This window comes from Rhodnius prolixus, unplaced genomic scaffold (assembly GCF_049639745.1).
Source record: "Rhodnius prolixus isolate KJV_2025 unplaced genomic scaffold, Rpr scaffold_2, whole genome shotgun sequence".
Taxonomy (NCBI): Eukaryota; Metazoa; Arthropoda; class Insecta; order Hemiptera; family Reduviidae; genus Rhodnius; species Rhodnius prolixus.
Genome location: NW_027411592.1, coordinates 873,931 through 893,300, shown reverse-complemented (window position 1 = coordinate 893,300; position 19,370 = coordinate 873,931). Strand labels below are relative to the sequence as shown.

The 19,370-nt window shown below is 36.6% G+C and overlaps 2 protein-coding genes across 7 annotated transcripts in view; one reads left to right on the top strand and one right to left on the bottom strand.

Annotated features, from left to right (window-relative positions):
* The window catches only part of LOC141448683 (pancreatic triacylglycerol lipase-like), a 41,499-nt gene extending 33,267 nt beyond the window's left edge, over positions 1-8,232 (top strand). For all 5 annotated transcript variants that reach the window (XM_074117202.1, XM_074117204.1, XM_074117201.1 and 2 more), the window contains 8 exons: positions 364-538; positions 1,229-1,299; positions 1,397-1,517; positions 1,658-1,837; positions 2,670-2,781; positions 3,718-4,153; positions 4,819-5,116; positions 6,674-8,232. In XM_074117202.1, coding sequence (XP_073973303.1) covers positions 364-538; positions 1,229-1,299; positions 1,397-1,517; positions 1,658-1,837; positions 2,670-2,781; positions 3,718-4,153; positions 4,819-5,116; positions 6,674-6,797 — 1,517 coding nt within the window. In that variant the 3' untranslated portion in view covers positions 6,798-8,232. The remainder of the gene's footprint in view (positions 1-363; positions 539-1,228; positions 1,300-1,396; positions 1,518-1,657; positions 1,838-2,669; positions 2,782-3,717; positions 4,154-4,818; positions 5,117-6,673) is intronic.
* Positions 8,233-9,136: 904 nt separating this feature from the next.
* Positions 9,137-19,356, bottom strand: LOC141448684 (heat shock protein 60A-like). Of its 2 annotated transcripts, none has more exons than XM_074117207.1 (12): positions 19,216-19,356; positions 17,455-17,610; positions 16,548-16,800; positions 16,306-16,454; positions 15,852-15,975; positions 15,107-15,275; positions 14,827-14,918; positions 14,218-14,489; positions 13,658-13,814; positions 12,333-12,421; positions 11,506-11,595; positions 9,137-9,967 (listed from the first exon to the last, which is right to left on the bottom strand). In XM_074117207.1, the coding sequence occupies exons 2-12, from the start codon at positions 17,608-17,610 to the stop codon at positions 9,803-9,805; spliced, it is 1,716 nt and encodes a 571-aa protein (XP_073973308.1). In that variant the 5' UTR covers positions 19,216-19,356; the 3' UTR covers positions 9,137-9,802. The 2 variants fall into 2 exon arrangements, with proteins under 2 accessions (XP_073973308.1, XP_073973307.1); XM_074117206.1 differs by lacking the exon at positions 19,216-19,356 and adding an exon at positions 18,982-19,139.
* Positions 19,357-19,370: the final 14 nt, after the last annotated feature.

Below are 19,370 nucleotides of genomic sequence, written 5' to 3'. Positions count from 1 at the left end.
TGGTCATCTTCTTATGTTGTGCGGAGGATGCACTTGTTTGCCTCTCAGAACGTACCATATTGGCTAATCTTATTTTAACTTTTAAACCAATTTCAATTTTTATTTTTTATAGTTATTCACTCACATTATTCTTCATTTTTTCGAGTCTCATTGCTAATTAAACGTTCTGATCTGTGCCCAAAGATGGTGATTTATAGTGCGAATGCAAATTCATAACATCAGAAGCTTATATATCAAAAGTGCTATAAATCACGATTTATCTTTTTTTTAGTAAAATAAAAAACCGTAAATGTATATTTGTAGTGCAGCCTCCCTCTTAAGGCAGATCTAGAACGAGATATTAATTTATGATGAAATCCACAGCTGGAGCAGCCCTGGAAGCGAGATCCTTATGCAACCACAGACGAGCCTACAAGTTCTTCACTGATTCCGTGTCACCCAGGTGCCAGTTTCCTGCAGTGCCTTGCCATTCGTACGATTCTTTTCTCACTGGCGAATGTTTTCCATGTCCGCCAGGGAAAGTGTGTCCAAATATGGGGTATTTGTATTGATACTGTTATTTTACTTTCTTTTTATTTTTTATTTTTATAGAGCTTGGCTTAAAAAAAGTTTTACGCGGTTCATCCAACAGACTTTGGGAACTCTCATTAGTTGAAAACAGCTGTTTGCCTCGGGTTCCAGGGTTTATTTATTTTACAATTTGTGCTTTTTAATATAATATACAAAATGCTAGCAGCAAAAATCGTCAGGCAAATTTCTTGCACATACAGGAACAAACGCTAGGAGATAAGCTCTAGGCCTGGAGTTCTCATCGCTGCTGAATGAGATTTTTTCTTTATTATGTTGGTAGAAGTACATCAAGAGAACGTACACTAATTAATCACCAACTTGATCTTGCGAATATATTTCTTTTATAAGACTTTTTAGACAGAGTTGCTGTTGTATTTCGCCGTAAGAGTATCGGCAACAGTCAGTACAAAATATATTTATTTTTCGTTTCCCTTTACTTGTAACGCTCGCATATTAAAGAGAAAATTGTAAAAAAGCAAGTAATTTATAATAAATTTGTTAGCTGAACTAAGTGCACACGAAAAATTAGGCATTTTTAATGAATAATATTATCCCAAATTCAAATAAAGTCGAGCAAAGGAAATAATCACTTAACCTCCGGGTGAGCGGCCCTCTAAATAGTAGAATTTCCATTTTCATTGTTGTTGCATTTCTGCAGGTACTACGCAGAAGCCACAAAGGCTCGCGGCTCGCTATATCTGGTTACCAGGGATGAAGAACCTTTCTGTGGTAAGGAAAGAAATTTATTACCCTCAGAATGTTGTCCAAAAGTATTTATTGTTGTATTTTATTTAATAATGATGATATGTGGTCACTATATTTGCAGCCCATCAGTACCTAGTCAAGTTGGAGAGTACACCCAGCAAGCTGCCTGTCGTCAGTTATGGCAAGATCCAGCTCACCTTGGTGGCCGATGTACAGATTAATGAAACCTTCACTTTGACCCAGTAAGTTTCATTTCTTTTAAATAACTTTAAAATCTAAAGTAATCCAAAATTGTGTTCGCCTTACGCCTAACTTTATATTCAAAGTACTTATATGGTTCTTGCTTTTCAAGAAAGTTTTAACCGCTTGGTTTCTTTGTTAGAAAAGACGATGAAGAGTTATTGGTGGGAAGTTCGCTGGCCAAGATAATTGTTCCACATCCGGCACTGCAGGATTTCACATCTATTGGCGTGCTGTACACGGCCTACTCCGGTTGGATCTCTTCTGGTCTGGCCAAGTGGAGTATTGATCATATCTCGCTAGTGGACAGTTTTGGAAACAAGTTAGCTTTTTCTATTTGTGTGAGTGAGAGGGAGTGATGAGGGAGAGGAACAAGATAGATGGAGAGTGAGAGAGAAGGAGAGATGAGGAGAACGAGAGTGAGAGAGACAGAGAGATGAGGGGCACGTGAGTGAGAGAGATAGAGAGATGAGGAGAACGAGAGTGAGAGAGAGAGCGATGAGGAGAACGAGAGTAAGAGAGATAGTGTGATGAGGAGAACGAGAGTGAGAGAGATAGAAAGAGGGATGTGAGAGAGAGGACCTGTCCCTCTGTGTGTGGGCGGCATAAATTAAAAACAGAAAACCGTAGGAAGTTAAAACTCTATACTTGGCTTAGGTGTCTCCAAGAAGTCCAGCAATAAGCTTTTAGACCAAACTAAGCGGGGTACTTAAGGAGGACGGAGAAGTTAAGGTCTCCTTTGAAGTCCGTTTCTAACCACCGTATATTGCCTCTAAGTATGAGAATATATAAATAAAATTTGGGGGGCAAGAGGTGGAAGTGCTTTTCGACTTTTCTGTAATTTTCAAGACGATTTGTTATGAGTTTCATTTGATGTAAAATACAACTTAGGACTACTGCTTTAGTTCGGAACTCTTTCTCTGGTAATATTGATTTTTTATGTGGTTTTAGTGGAGCTGCGGTTCCTGGGCTATAAATTCTCCTTCCAAATGCCGAAATACTTCTTTCATCTTTGTTTGGAAAGTATATTTCAGATTGTGTGGATTTAGTTTAAGCAGTACAGTATCTTCGTTTTTCCTAAGAAATAAGCCGACTTTTATACAACTTTATACTGAGAGAAATTTAAAAAAAAAATTGCTAAATATACTTTACAGATTGGTGGTGTGCAAAGATGAAATCGTATTGGAGTCTGGAGTGGAGCAGGTGTTTCCACTGGTGAGAGGAGAGTGTAACCAGACCGGCGATAACACCTCTGTCAAGAATTCGGTGAGTAGTTACTGCTTAAGGTACTGTGAGGGTGTTCAGTTGAGCTTAGTAGGGCCCTTAGTTTTGTAGTCATTATGTTGGGATACCCCACCACAAGGGCAACGTTTTTGAAGGTCTTAGGAGTAGGCTACACCTTTGTCCATCAAGCAAGAAATCTCATTGCTTTTGAATAGATTATGCTAGAAAATCGCTGCCCTTAGCAATCTGTCCTTTTTTCGAAATGTTGCTGAGCTTTTCAAATTTCTTTTAAAAAGAACAAAGTAAAAACAAAAAAATAAATTATGACGGAAGAATTCTGCATTCTCTACAGATGAGTTGAAGTAAAGTAAAGTAATCGCTTATTTTTTCAGGCGGGGCTTAACGTCCAACTACCAATTAGGTGTCGTGGACGGAGGCGACTAGCAAACGTACTTTACTATTTCTCATTTAACCATTAAATAATATCCAAGGCCAAGACCGGGAATCGAACCCAGTACCACAATGCATATTAGCTTCGCAGGTCTAACCTCTAACCGCTCGGCTACCGTGGCGCCTCCTACAGATGAGTTTTGTAAACTAGAAACATCCAAATCAGGAGCATGGATGGAATATTCCCTGAGTTTTTACACAGTGTCATTGGCAAATTTAAAACTTGGCTAATGTGAGTTCGCTTCAGGCACGCTTTTTTTGGGCCTACTCAGCCTTGCTTCAAAGACAAGCCTAGCGTAATTTCGTTCTATAAATACGCTCCTGCTGACGGCAAAGAAAAACCCAGAAACAATTGCTCTGCTATTAGAAGAATACCTCATTTGTGAGGCCGCTTCCTTTACTGGGGTGTCCAGGCCTGGATGGTTGTTTTGCTGAGGATAGACATTAGTAAATACAAATAAAATAATTACGAATCAGTACTTCCATTCATCCAGCTCATTAATGCACTTTTTGTCCCTCCTATTGCAGACCGTATTCACCAGATCTAGTCCTTTCTATAAACCAACCCAAGTGGTGTACGTGGGCGACGAGGTATTTGACGAGAACTCCACCTACACGTTGGATGGCAACAACAGTTCTTCAGCTCAGCCATTTCTGTCATCCAGCAGCAGCAGCAGCACTACTTCGACAGAAGATGACGACGACTCCTGGCGGCCGTTGATCGATCTTACTGGCAATTCACTTGACGATGGTTCACGTGGCTTTATTGCGCCCTCCAAGAATACTTCCGATACGGACGCAGATTTACTGGAAACTTCTAATCATACCTCTGCCACTCAGCAGTTACCATTCCCGATATCGCCAAGAAGGAAGTTGAATGACACCGGATGGTCGCCTTCTTTAGAACTATCTCCGCCTGCAATGGGTGCCACAGAATCGTGGATGCATTGGGAGGATAATTCTGGTAATGCTTCTTCTAAGATTTTCCATATTTGGATAAATTTCTAAGTTATTCAAGTGGTAATTGTGAATCTGCTACGAAAGCTTCTTCTGTTCAATGTTTTTCTGACTGTTAGAGAAATGTAAATATCATTTTTCGCTGTAATCTCAGATTCTATACTCTGAGGCTCCAGGAGACGGATAAAAATACATACTTCCTTACTTTCCTTTGTATTCATACCCAGAAATATGCTTTCTATTGAAGTGAACCTTATTTTGAAAGAACTGGCTTCATTTATTTCTTTGAGCTCGTTCTACCATTAATACACTGAATGGATTTACCGCTCACGAACTGAGGTTGTGGAAAAAAGAGCGTATTTCCTCTTGGGAGCTTTGTGGACACAGAGAACACATCAAGAAGCTTTGGAGCTCAGAACGTGATGGTTGCTAGATTTCTAGAGAAAGAGGAAGACACTTCCCAATTGCTGTAACATCAAAGATGGGTTGATTTAGATTTAGAAGCCCAGCTGTTTTTTTCAGATTCTGGGATTTCTAGGAAATTAGAGCTGGAATAGTGCATTCCTCATGGTCGGCATCACAGATTGTACACAATGTTTTGTAGAATGATTAGAAGCTTTTCCAAAACATCTTTTGTTTTCCCTCTTTATTTACCATGCGCTTTCTTTACAGGAGATATACAAGAAGGTGGTGCAGGTTCACCCAGAGCTATGAAGAGATCGAAAAAGATGGACCTGGACAGCAGTACTACCGGAAGTAGTACTACCACGGCCACTCCATCCTCCTCAGTTGGCACTCTGACGTCGCTTACCATCCAGTTATTTCCTAAACGACTGGTCTCATTACTGGAGCACGTAGCGAGAGTGGCGTTTCCGAACAGTAGCAGCGGGTTGCCTAAAGTAGAGCGTGTTCCCAGGAGGATAGATCTACTGTATTGGCTCAGTCCGTACTCGCCTCCACAACACTCCAAGTAAGCATTTATTGGCAGAATATCTTGTTTTATTTTGTAAAGATATTCCTTACTTTGATTCTTTCTTACTCTGCGACAGAAAAAAGTATTATAATCGTGCAGATTTTCTATTTGAGTTTTTACAGGATGTCCGTTCTGATTCCCTGAGTACTAAAACGGCTTCCCGTCAAGGTCACTATACGTAATCCAATGACTCATTTATTGTCGCGGAATCCTTTTAATGCTATATTTCAAAAATTATGGACCCTTAAGTATATAATCCTAAGAAAGTATTTAAGGGCATAATAATAAAACAACAAGTTTTTAAAAGTTCAGCTTTATTTTCTTTCTAAAAATCTAGATAATGGAGTAAATTTTGTGAAATAATTAGGCTACCTTGCTTTAATTTCTCATTTTCACATGTTTTTATTTCGACATAGTATAGGCCTCTTTGGTTGATCTCCAGTTAAGCTGAATAAGAAGTGTGCTTTTCTAATATCTTTTAGAAATTTAGCTCAATATTGGATTATTACGATTGGGGTATCCAGTGCAGTTTACTGCGGTATTTACAGCTAGAAGTAGCGATACATTTTGAAATGGCAGGATGTACATTTATAATCGTTCTCAAAAACCGAATAATCGATAAATGGAAGAAATCATCAACTTTACCATTCAACGCAACTTCTTGGAATTTAGCCTTTAATTTAGAATGCGAGCTAATTTCAGTTATACTTCCACATTCTTCTGGTTTGTCCTTTACTCTCTTGAGGATTTCCTATTTTCATTTTTAACATTTTTTAAAAGTACGAACTCATGCAAACGATTTGAAAATCTCGCTGGTTTTATCGCTTTTATCCGTCGTATCACGCATGTTTTTATTTTATCCGAACGGTTTCGGATTTCCGTCGGAAGAGTCAGCGACTGACACTAGGCCTAAAATTAAAGAAGAAAAAAGATATGCTTCCTATGATTGATTAAATCTACGAATTATCCAGCATGTTTGCATACCCAATAGTAGTGGTGCACACTCTTTGGTGTAGTTGCAAATAAATGTGGGTCTATTTGTGCTCGCACATAGGCATGCATAATTCTGAAAGAGAGGCTTAAGACGTGCTGGTGTGACTATGGGTGCGTTCCACTAAGCGTCCACAACGGTCACGCTCACGACCGCGGTTTTGCCCGTTCCGATTTAGTATTTAAAGGGAGAAGTAATTTTTCATTTTATTATTTTTTTTAGACTTTCGAGAAACACATTCAATGATTTACTAGAGATAATACTTTCATTTAACTGATATAATTTTTTCGGTCCACCATCTTTGCTTTTAAAAATTGCGCCAAATTTCTGAACGTCCAGTTCGACCCTGTTCTTAAAGTGGGGCGTTGTGAGCTTCGCGTGAGCGAAAATAATGACGTCATTAGTGACTTTTTCGCCACGACCACAAAGACCGCGGTCGTCATGTGGAACGACTGAAGGTATATTTTGATCGTTGTGAGCGCTTAGTGGAACGCACCTTGTATCATATTTTCTTTATATTTAAAAATCTAAGGAGGTTTTTTTTATTATTATTATTGTTACAGGTACATCCCACTGTCTAAGTACTCTTTCTCATCTTCTAAAGATCAAGTCGTCAAAGCGGAAGCTCCTAAACCGGTCCATGACCAGCTCGAAACTCCTTCAGTTCAACTAACAAACCAAGACTGACTACCCCCAACAATTTAGAGACTATTTTTTTAAATATTTTTATTTTCTATAAAGGTTATCTTTTAAAATGGGAGACTATATCTCAATATCTGATATTGTGTTTGTGTGCCTTACCAAAAGGACCTTTAAGGCCCTAGTTTCAATGAAGATTTTATAATAAATAATGTTTTTTTTTACATATTTTTATTTTGCAATTTATTTATTAAGTATTTGTAAGAATTTTAAGTTAGAGGACAACGAGAAATCGTACCGTCTGATTGCTTTTTCATGTTTGTAGTAAACATTCTGATTTTTTGCATTAGCTTGTTTCTTTTTTATATAACAGATCAAAAGTGCACTATGTGAACCGAAGCTAGAAATTAAGGGTGCAAATAGACATTGATAGAGGCTTGCGAGTATTGGGTAAGTTCGCCAGAGACTTCTTATGAAGTTTGCAGACAAACTGATTTGCCACGAGAACATGGCCGGCCTAAAATTATATCGAACATAGCTGTCTGAGTATTAATTTATTATAACATTAATTTGAGTCAATTTCATGAAGAAAAATTAGACCTAATTAGTCATCTTTCAATTCTATCTTACCTTTGAGTCCGGTGCTTTTATTAATGGAAATGTCTTTTTCTCAATCTTAGCAGATTAGCTCTTTTTGTATTCATTCATTTACTCATTCTGCAGTTCCTGACCACTTCCAGCTTCTTATGCTCTCCAGCGGCAATGGCGATCACCCCCACCAATTATTATGATTGCAGGCTCGGATGCAGTGAGGTATGCCAAGGCAATTCGCAGTTCATCAAGGCTGTGTGATCTCTGGCTAGCCTCTTACTTTTATGCCACTTTATTCAGAACATCTGCCCACACATCTTCTCCACACAAAGTGTGTGTATGAAGCGGGTGACGCTCATCCAAGACTCGGCGGGCAGCTTAACCCGCGGGCCTCCTACATTGGCCATCAGCCTCCCCTGCAGCGCGACATTCTTCGCAGCCTTTTGTCATGGATAATATTGACAATATTATTGATTGTTTAAAGAATTCTACAGTAATTTTCTCAGAATAACTAATTTTCATTTTAAATGAATAATTACCGAACTAAGTGAATCTTTTTTCTGATAGTGAATTCAAACTAAAAAGTAAGAATAAAAACAGTAACTATTTTACTATAAGAATCAATTATATTTGTTCACAAAAATTTCCTGAATTCCACAAATGTGGACCCTCTCAAGTAAAAAATTAGCAAATTTGTATGAAACAAAAATCTGTGATCACAAACTGTTTTATTTTAATGAAATCTAAAGAAAAGAAATAGTTTTCTTAAGTAAAAATGGTACATATTTCTATGATTAATTTTTAAAAAAGAAATGTAAAATGGGCTCCTAATAACATGTCTAATTATTATTTTGTTTGTTTGTAAATATAGAATCTTGTATTTATTTTTTAATCGCTTGTTGCTCATTTTTCCTTTTTCTCAGTTAAAATTTCGTTTAAAGGTAACCATGACTTAATAATAATGTTTGTCGGAAATAATAATCGTTTTAGAGAATCCTGGTGTAAAAAATTATTGTTAAAATTCTACTTGCCTCAATTAAAACATAATTTTTACTAAATGGACAACAAAATTATCAAAAAGGCTGCGTAAAATTCGGTCTAAAAAGACACATCAATGCAAGAAATACTTTCAACCAGCAAAAAATAAATTTTTTAGTTCGAAAATTAGCCGTAAATATTAGCTACCTATAATTGGTCAAAGTAAAATCATAATTTCAGGTGTGTCAGCCAGATAGCGTGCATGTAATTATTCCGGTAAGACCATATTGCAAAATTGGTAATCGATCTTTTACAATAGATTTCTTCCATAATGTGTACAACAAACATCTGTTGTGGTGGGTGTACCAACCTTTTCACATTCACCTTGAAATGAGAAAATATTGCTATCTGGATATTCGTACCGAAATTGAAGGGTTTTTTTTTTGTGTACTTTGTACGAAAACAACGTGGGTTTCTGTCTGTGTGATAATGGGAGCCTTAAATAGAATTCGATTCGTTAGAAGATATCGAAAGCTATTTTAGGCTGAATGTTGCTAAAGTTTCAAAGTTGAAGATGATTAAAAGTTTTAGGTATGGAACTAATCTTGCTAGATTTTCCTCTCGACACCCTTAGTCTTGGCTTGGAGTCACGCCCATCGGCACAGAGTCCACCTTCCTCATGTTAAACTAGAAAAAAAAACCTCATCCACTTCCCAAATTTGAAGATCTAGTTTAACATAATTAAAGACTTAGGGACTGAAAACTTAGTGAGCCTCACCTGGAAAAGATTTGGGAATTATAAATAAATGAAAATACAATTTTGGAATGAATTTTGCTTCTTTATTCATTTTGAACAATTGCAAAGTTTGTTTTTTCAATTTTTTTTTGTTTTTGATTTTTTTTTAAATATTTTTTTGTTCTTTAAATTCAGTTTTATATAAATTTGTATATATAATATAAAATTTTAACAACTTAAAACTGGTACAAAAATATTTTAAAGCTAAAAAGAAAAAAAAAGTAAAAGAAGTCTTTCAAGTAAACAATGAATTACTAATAAAGGTATATGAACAATAGTAATAAATCCTAAACAAAACTTTTTATTTGACTAAAGATAGACTACAATTTGGTTCTCCTATAAAGATAGACTTTTATTTTTTTTTTGAAAATATAAACGCCAGGAGTTATTACTCACTGATGAGCAGGATGTTGTGATTCTGCAGCTTGCATAGGTAAGGAGGGCACCCACTTATTACTACAACTGGCTGACTATAAAGTGGAGTCTGCGGACACCCCCCACACCTCTACAGAGCTCCAAATCTCAACATCACGACTACACATATTTATTTATCAATATTTACAACAAACAGTTCCTGAACTGCGCCAGCAGAGACTGCCCCCCAGCCCCCTCCAACAACTAAACACTCACAACACACACGCTCAACTAGTTAGTAGATGAAGAGTTATTACTTCCGGTGCGGCGTCTGTTACATCATACCGCCCATGCCTCCCATCCCGCCCATGCCACCCATTCCACCGCCCATGCCGCCGGGCATCGCCGGCTCCTTCTGTGGGATCTCCGTCACCACTGCCTCGGCCGTTGTCAGCAGGGAGGCCACACCGGCGGCGTCGGTCAAAGCTGTCCTCACCACCTGTAGCACAGCAAACAACACAAATTACACCGTAAAAAGGCGAAATTTGCAAGAGAGCTCTCTAGAGAGAGAGCAAGGAAAGGAAACTGCTCTATCCAGAGAAGAATAAGTATTTAAGGGATAAATGTTCGGTGAAATTTTGTTATGTTGGTACACTTATCATAGTAACATACATGTTTGCTTGTAGTTCGTTGCAACAGCGACAAGCAGGAATAACTGAAGGTGCACGCAGCACAGATTCCGACGTCGCTGATTAATAAGATATGAGCATGATGACATCGTAAGAGTATCACAAAAGTTACGAGAGGAAAGATGGGTGTGAGGGGTCTCGCATTGTGATAAACGCTGACACCATTTGGCGTCGGCTTTAAAAATTAATTTTTTTTTTTTTATTTATTTAGTAATTTACAATCTGTACACATTGTATGCAATAAGTAAATAGGAGGTGAATGAGATGAACTGGTGCGGGAGGAGAGAAGCTACCCAGCGGTAGCACTCTCTATAGGAGAGAGGCGAATGTGAGGAGGAGAGGGGAGAGATAGGAGAATAATGGCGTTTAGGCCTTCAGACTATAAGGAAGTCGCGGGGCCACTGGCGATTCAGTCGGCGAGAAGTATTAGGGATGTCAGAAGAAGTGAGAGACCGTACAAGAGGATTAGAGCTAGTCGAGAGTGTAGTATGGTAGTTTTGGTATTGTCTTGGCGAGTTGGTCTATAAAGGGAATGTTGAGGTCGCTGTGAAGAGTGAGGTTAGTCACCGTAGAAAGGAGCGTCAGCTGTCTGTCGGAGGAGTTTTGACCGAAATGTCTGTACAGTCCGTATGTTCTGTAGGTTTGGCTGAACCCCACAGCTCTTAATATAATAAAATAATATAATATATTAATATTAATATAAATTGATTTTGTGTAGGTATTATTTAGTTTATTAAAGTCCGAACAGGAACTACAATAAATAGGAAAATGGGGAAATAAATGATGATTTTTACTTAAAAACAGTTCATTGTCTTGTTCTAGAACTCTACACTGTCCTCGAACGCTGATATTACTCAAGGTTCGAAGTTCTATCGATACAAGAAAAATAAAAACTAATATTCTTAGTTCTATACAGAGCGCTTGCGAGATACTTAAGAGATGTTGCGAAAAAAAAATTACCCCCATTTTGAAATATTCAAAATATTAAGAAAAATTATTGGGGCAAATTTCGACCAACAATGAAAACGCATGCCACTAAAATGTGATAAGTTCTAGTTATGAAGCTTGGAGTTACCTGCAAAAGAGATACAAAGATCTTACAAATGTTCACTTAGGAAGGGGTGAATGACATAAGTTGAATGAAGAATTCACTCCAGGGCCCGAACAATGGCGTATCGAGTACACTAAAGATAAGCAGCATTAAGTATTATTGCTGCGCCCCCAAAGGCAACAACAGTTTCCAATTTACTTAGAAATGGATTTCAACAAAACGGGGATAAAAGTAACTAGTATTTTAGTATCAAAAGATTATGTCAATAAGTTATGTAAGCAGAGAGACAATAATTACCTTGGTAGGGTCGATGATACCTCTGTCCATCATGTTGACATACTCATTGTTCAGCGCGTCATATCCGGTATCACCTGAGGCGTCCAACACCTGGGGACACAAACAAAGTTGCGTACTCTTAATTACAAATTAATAGAACATTACTGATACATGTAATAAAATATATTTTAAAATATTTGGTCAGAAAAGAAATTCAAATCAAGAATTTATTTTTCATAAGAGGTGTCAGAAATAAGCAATAAATTAAATCATCATACCAAATATTCTTTTGAAGATTTTTCGTTTAAAATCTCGATATGGACAAATATATTTAGCTGTTTCACATAGACGAAGGGGCGTGGGGGGAGGAGTTAATGGCTGAGTTGAGAATTTAAAAAAAAATTCAAGTCAGATTACACAAAGGTAGATTTGTCACGTTTTTTGACAATTATGTTGTTGTGTAACTGTAATATAATGTTGCTGCTTAGAGCTGTACTACGCCCCTAGAGATTAACATGTAGAACAAGCAATCTAATTATAAGCTATGTTATGTTCAACAATTTCCAAAAGTGGATGCTTCAGATTCAAATCTACAGGATGATCCGAGCTGTAGGTTCACACTAAATAATCAATTGATTGTGAACCATGTTCTGGAGATTTGGTATAACAACCAATCTTCAAGTTCTCCTACTCCTACTCCACTCTTAAGTCTTTAGAAAGCCCGTTTAGAATTCGGACAATTGTTATTAAAAAAACTCGTAAATTATTATATAATCTACTGGCTTCAAGATTCAAGCTCGGAATTCTCTCTTGATTTATTTGCGAATACAAAAGGAGTATTATTTTACCTTATTTACAACAACGGCCGCATCAACTCCTGCGTTTTGTGCTATTGTCATGCATGGCATTTTCAAGGCTTTGGCAACTATTTCAATACCTGGCAAAGAAAACATCACAAATTAAAATGATTAAAGAGCATTCTTTCATGGAAACTAGATTATATAAAGAATGTTTTCTACATATAATTTATGAATGAAGAAATATATGAAACAAGGATAGTTAAGGAGAAACTTTAAAAGCCATACCCAACCTTTCGTGATGAGGAACCAATTCCCGGGAAATCTTTCTAATAAAAGTTACAGAACTACCAACCTTATGGAAGTGACAGGAATCGTTTCAGAACTATTTTTGAACTAGGCACGATCTTTTTCCATTTTCCGCAAACAGAAAGTTCGGATTCTGATAAAAACTTAATCAATCCGATTAACATACATAATGACAGAAAGTCCCATCAAATCTTAAAACTTTACTTACAGGAAATCCAAACTAGTGTTTAGCTGATTTAAGTCAAAATTAAGCCCGTGAAATCATCTACAACGTACCTAACTCCCACACTATTTAGGAGAAGGATTGTATTACTTCTGGAAAGAATATTTTGATCGGAACCGTACAGCTTTCTGAAAATGAATTCCTCCTCGCCAGCTGATACATTGTCAGGGCCAAAGTTTCGCCATTATCCAACAGGCATGTGGAAATCCATCCAAGAAATCTTGAAGGACTCAAGCTCTTTTCAGAATACAATCCACCGCCAAATTAGATTTAGAGAATGGTTTAACAGTATCATCATTCAATGCAACTAACTGGCAGCTGACGGCAATAATAATCATGAATTAGGACGATATACGAAGAAGAATGGAGAAGGGGTGTGCAAAACTTTTCTACATTTCTTGAACAATCCCAGTTCCTTTAATATATTACTTCCGGGTAGAAAAATTTGGATCAGAGCCGTACAACATTTTTAGAAAGTTACTAGAAAGTAAGGGGTGAGCTGATGAGAGTTGTTCAACTTTCTGAAAACCAAGTTCCTCTACTTCACCTGATACATTCTTGTTTATACATTGTCAGAGCCAAAGTTTCGCCATTATCCAACAGGCATGTGGAAATCCATCCAAGAAATCTTGAAGGACTCAAGCTCTTTTCAGAATATAATCCACCGCCAAATTAGATTTAGAGAATGGTTTAACAGTATCATCATTCAATGCAACTTTTCACCTAACTGCAGTAACTACAAACCCTAAATATCTTAATAAATAAGATTTTGGCAACTTGAATACGGACGATATACGCAGAATGATGTTATCCCGGAAAACTAACTGCATTTTTCCCAGTTTACCTGTTTTTTGATCTTCATTAGACGGCTTCAACTGTCCCAGTTTCTTGATACACCTCAACAGGGCGGTACCTCCACCAGGAACGATTCCCTCCTCGACGGCCGCTCTGGTCGCGTTCAGGGCGTCGTTCACACGGTCTTTCTTCTCATTTACCTCAACCTTTACAAAAAAAAGAAAAGAAAATCTCGCTCAGAATTACTGCTCTAGTTTCTATTTAATGACCTACTGAACGTTCACAGCTGATCGTTCCTTAAGAAGTTTATTCAGCTACAACATATTATCATTATTACATCAAAAGAGGTGTAGCAGTTTTATTTTTAAACAGTAAAATTCATCATGACAAACTTCTTTAAAATAAAAAAACGAATTAAATTTTGTATAATTTTTAATAATTCTAATAACTAGAGATTTAGAAGCTTCAGAAGGCCCAGAACCATCCTACGACAGCCGTCACCGGCCCTTCACAAAACCTTTCTTACTCTTTGGACGGTAACGCAAAAGACATTAAATAATGACCTGCATGGAAATAAATATAATTTTGACCATCTATAAAAAACCTTACCTCGCTGGATCCACCAACTTTCAGCACTGCCACACCTGAGGCCAGTCTAGCCAGCCGTTCCTGTAATTTCTCCCTCTCATATTCGGAAGTACTTTCGCTGATCTGATCTCGCAATTGATCGGCTCTGCGATCGATATCTTCCTTTTTACCCCTTCCTTTCAGCAAAAGTGTATCATCCTTGGTGATGACCACTTCGCCAACCTGGCCGAGATCTGATGGTTGTACATCTTCTAGTTTAATATTTGTCCCTTCATCGCCAAACACTAAGCCTCCTAGAATCAGGAAGTGGAACGTTTGAGTTAATGACTGTATGTATTGTTATTAAGTAGCTAATTTTAGTAGAGGAGATTCATCTTTTGGTAGCAGAAGAATCACGCTCCATTACAGTGTAGTTTAGTCAGACAGATAAGTATGATATAATCAGTATAAGTTCATACAAGAGGTGTCAGATATTTCAGATCATCACACTAAACTGGTTTTACTGCCGAAGAACTAGTTAGTACTTGCTAATAGTGATAATGGCAGACTCAAGAAATGATTCAGTTCGAGACGAAGCACTACAAAATCGAGGACAAGTACCGAAGACAAAAATCTCAAGGACCAACCTACCTGTAGCAATTGCCATATCTTGCAGTGTTGCCTTTCTGTTGTCTCCGAACCCTGGTGCCTTCACTGCGGCTACCTGCAGACCAATTTTCAGCCTAAAAAATACTTCCTTTAAGTAATCTCAAAACAAACTTGATGCATACAATAAGAATGTTAATTGTTCTCTTGAATAAATATTAAAATACAAGCACCGTTAAATAAGATTCTTGTTTAAAGAATTTTTGTTTTCTTATTTTTAAAATATCGATGAGATTTGAAATTGATTAATGTCTCTTTAGAATACCTGTTTACAACCAGCGTGGAGAGCGCTTCGCCATCAATGTCTTCAGCAATTATTACCAGAGGTTTTCTTTTGGTATTCGCATACTCTAATGCCGGAATAATGGATTGTACGGATGATATTTTCTTCTCTGAGAATAACACTAAACAGTCTTGGAACTCTACCTTAGCGCCTGTAAAATATAACAAGCATTAATTTGATTATTATTACTTTTTTTTAATGTACTTCGTATTTTTTAGCACTCAATAACGAAAGTAAATGTTCTCTGTAAAACGTTTACAAAATACCAAAAGGTGAAAGAAGTCCCACGTAAAACTAGTCTCTAAAAACGAATTTTTATAGTAAAGTGATAAAAGAAAGAAATTGTAAATCTTTAAGCATTTAATTTATTTTCCATCTATATAGAAAAACGTAGCGAATCACTTTGGAGGAATTGAACCATCCATTGGGTAATTAGGAACTTTCTGTAGGAGAATTTTAGGTAACGAATTTGACCTTCCATATCAGTGAAAAAGGACCTAACATTACAGAATGCTGACCCTTTTAGAGCAGCCTAAAAAACAAATCATACTGCTTTGGTCAAAACCTTAATGTGGATATCCTCTGGTGGCACCTAAGTGAAGGGTCAAATTTGGATTTTTTTTTTGGTTATATACGGTGGATAGAAACAGTTAATTTTGTTGACAATAAGGGGCTTTAAACTCAATATGGAAAATCTATTCGACGACAACCATAAAGGAGAGCTTACCTTTGGTAGTGTTAATGAAGTATGGAGAGATGTACCCTCTGTCGAACTTCATGCCTTCAATTACCTCCAGTTCGTCATTTAACGTCTTGCCATCTTTCACAGTAATAACACCTTCCTTTCCAACCTGATATTAATTAATACAATAGTTGTAATAAACAAAATTGAAATTAATAACTTCAATATATAGGGAAGGGATTAGCTATGAGGTTAGCATACTGGACTCCCACGCGGAGGTCCCGGGTTCGAATCCAGCAGCTAGCCCTTAGATTTTCTCTTCCTAGGAGCTTCTTACAGCTCACTGTCCGGTGATGGACAGTGTTGTCTGTAACGAGAGAACACTGTCCGGAGGCCGGCAGTGCACTGGAAAAAGCTCCGGGCGCTAATAACCTCAGCTGTTGATGCGCCAAAAAAAAAAAAATAACTTCAATAAAAATAACAAAAAGAAAAGCCTGACCTTCTTCATAGCATCTGAGATCAAATCACCAATATTCTTGTCACCGTTAGCGGAAATAGTAGCAACTTGGGCGATTTCTTCAGGAGTGGTCACTGGTTTGGAAAGGGTCTTCAAATGTTCTATGATTGCATCTACAGCAAGCATGACGCCTAACGGAAAACAAAAAAATTATTATCATTTAATCATTCTGAACACAAACAGTAACTATTATACAAAATTTTATAAACTGAATAAAAATTTACCTCGCCTAATTTCAATGGGGTTGGCACCTTTACTAATTTTTTCGAAACCTTCCTTGGCTATTGCTCTAGCCAGCACAGTGGCCGTAGTGGTTCCATCTCCAGCCTCTTCATTAGTGTTATTAGCCACATCCTGCACCAAGCGTGCACCAATGTTCTGGAATTTGTCTTTTAATTCCACACCTTTGGCCACAGTAACGCCATCCTTTGTAATTTTTGGTGACCCCCAAGACTGTTCCAATATTACGTTTCTTCCCTGAAAAATTATTTGAATAACATATCAGTCCGTCTTCGGAACTGGTGATCTGACCTAGTCTGAATAACCAAACAAGACCTACAAAAAACGGTGTGCAACGATTTAGGTTCGCAGAATCCAAAGGCAAACTCGAGCTGAGCTCTAAGATATAATCAATCATACCTTTAATTGATATTCAGAAACGTTTGTAATTAAAAAGAAGTTCCAACAAGACACACAATAATGGTATACTGGAAAAGCACGGTTCGGTTGGGTTAAAAAAGAAAAACAAATCGAGCAAGAAAACATATGAAAGACATTCGCACTTCCGTCGTTCCGTTTATCTCTAACTCACGATTTCAACGATACATTTAATCCACATTAACGTTATTATTAAGAATATAACCACGTTCCGTTTTATCTCTAACTCACGATTTCATCGATACATTTAATCCACATTATCGTTATTTTTAAGAATATAACCATACATCAATAAAATGACTCTTTAAAGGAAAGTCTAACCACCCCTTCCTCAAATTTTCCTAGGAACGTTTCTAATAAAATAAGATCTATTTTCATATCTAATATTTTATAGGTTTTAAGAAAATCAACCTTAATAAAATATATTGTCGCAATTCTTTCAAAAAGAATGAGAAACGTAAAATAATACTATACCTTTGGTCCCATGGTGACAGCCACAGCATCTGCAAGGATATCGACTCCTTGTAGCATAAGTCCTCTAACTTCTGGGCCAAAACGTACATCTTTAGCGTAGGTTCGACCCAAATTTCTGTTGGCCGCCAACCTTAATATTCTTGGAAGTCTGTACATCTAGTTAACGAACGAAAAAAAAAGTTGTACATTGCACTGGTGGTACGAATTGTTCACAAAGTAATTTTAAAAAAACGTTTTCTCATAAGTTAAAACCAAAGTATATTTTGCTAGTACAAAACTGATGAGTAGGTAATGTAATAAAACTACAAAATGGCAGAATTATTATTGTTCTAATTCATAAATTATGCTCATATTTGTCTAGGGCTTGAGTGTTATGTTTAAAATCCAGGGGCTCTCAAGTATCTTTCAGACAGAAATTTTTGCAAAGAGGAATTACTTCCAGTTTAACCAAGATGGAATTACCTGTGTTATCGGCAAAAAAATATAACCTAGAGCAAAATGGCACCTGCAGTTTCTGAGGTGTCCGAAGACTTCTGAACACCCTGATAGACTGCAGTACCGCCTTTTCAATAAGATTTACATCCCCGAGAAGTTACCGTGTATAAAAGGCCAGCACACCAGAAACCTCTCAAATTTTTAGATATCTTGGTCTCGCCCAGCACCAATGGGAAAGCACAAGGTTGGTACTTCGAAAAGCACTTACTTTTCTTCAATTGGTTGTAAACTGGTATGTAAAATTTGCTGACTAGTTTTACTATAAAATAAAAATCTTCAAGTGGACATGGAAAAAGAATCAGAAAAGGTTGAATACATAAAGAAATTTCACCATTAATCTCTTCTTTTTTTTTAATCTCATTCGGCTAACAGAAGCAACTGGTGGCATCAAACCCAAATATTTTCATAAATACAACGAATAATTTCTACTATCTTTTATCTCCCAAAAATACTAAGTTTAGGAGCGCTATGATTTTAATCACAAAAATTGACGATATAAAGGGGTTTCAAGTCACGAACTGCGAGAAGGGAAATAGTTTTGTCAAACGCCACGATATGTAGTTGTTGTATCCAAATTCATAAACCTTGTTCAGTTCTTACTTCGCAATTGTTACACCACACATGTTAAAATTCTGCCATGCGAATTAGAAAAATCTTAATGGTACGGATAAAAAATTAAAAAAAAAAAAATTAAAAATTTTAGTTTTCAAATGAAGCATAACTCGATTCCGGCATTGAATTAAAATAATGTGCTTGCATTTACTTTACATAAATAGCTCACGTAACTTTCAAGATTACTTATAAGCGACTTCCCACTAAAAAGTAGAAACAAAAAACAGATTTAAAATCTATGAAATCATTTCTAATTTAATATCTTCTGAAAGAAGCTGAAATTTCAAATGCAGTGGTACTAAGAAATTAATTAAGCCTACCGGCACCATAATTACACGATTCATTTTATGTTTATCGAAAAAAGTAAGAACTTCTAAAAATATAATTCTATAAAAAATAAATGCTATTAAAGAAACTTACAATTCTATGGTGAAAATTAGAAACAATCCTAGAGTAAAAAACAGAATTGTGCTGAGCTAACAACGTGACTGCCTTGCCTTTAGTGTGAAAATGGAGGAGAAATGGCTAACGCACTGTGCAGTTGGGTCTAGCCCACTTATTCGAAAAACGAAGCACATGCAAGCTTTTTTACTATTTTTTAAAAAATATAACTTTTTACCCCCAAAAAATTATAAATTTAAAAAAGCTACTTACTGAAAGAATAAATTGTAAAATTTCCTGACAATAAAGAATCTATTTAGTTGTTCTAGCTAAATTTTGTAAAAAGTTCTAGAACATTCCATCGCTGATGTAATATTACCGACAATGAAATTAATATTGTTTTTAACAGCAACAATTAAAAAAAAATT

What these genes read in the sequence shown, in the direction of transcription:
- LOC141448684 (XM_074117207.1), bottom strand. Translation starts at nt 17,610, where the DNA reads ATGTACAGACTTCCAAGAATATTAAGGTTGGCGGCCAACAGAAATTTG. An exon ending in CTGTCACCATGGGACCAAAG is followed by an intron (nt 16,801 to 17,454) that starts GTATAGTATTAT and finishes ATAATTTTTCAG; the next exon opens with GGAAGAAACGTAATATTGGA. An exon ending in TCCACGCTGGTTGTAAACAG is followed by an intron (nt 14,919 to 15,106) that starts GTATTCTAAAGA and finishes AGTATTTTTTAG; the next exon opens with GCTGAAAATTGGTCTGCAGG.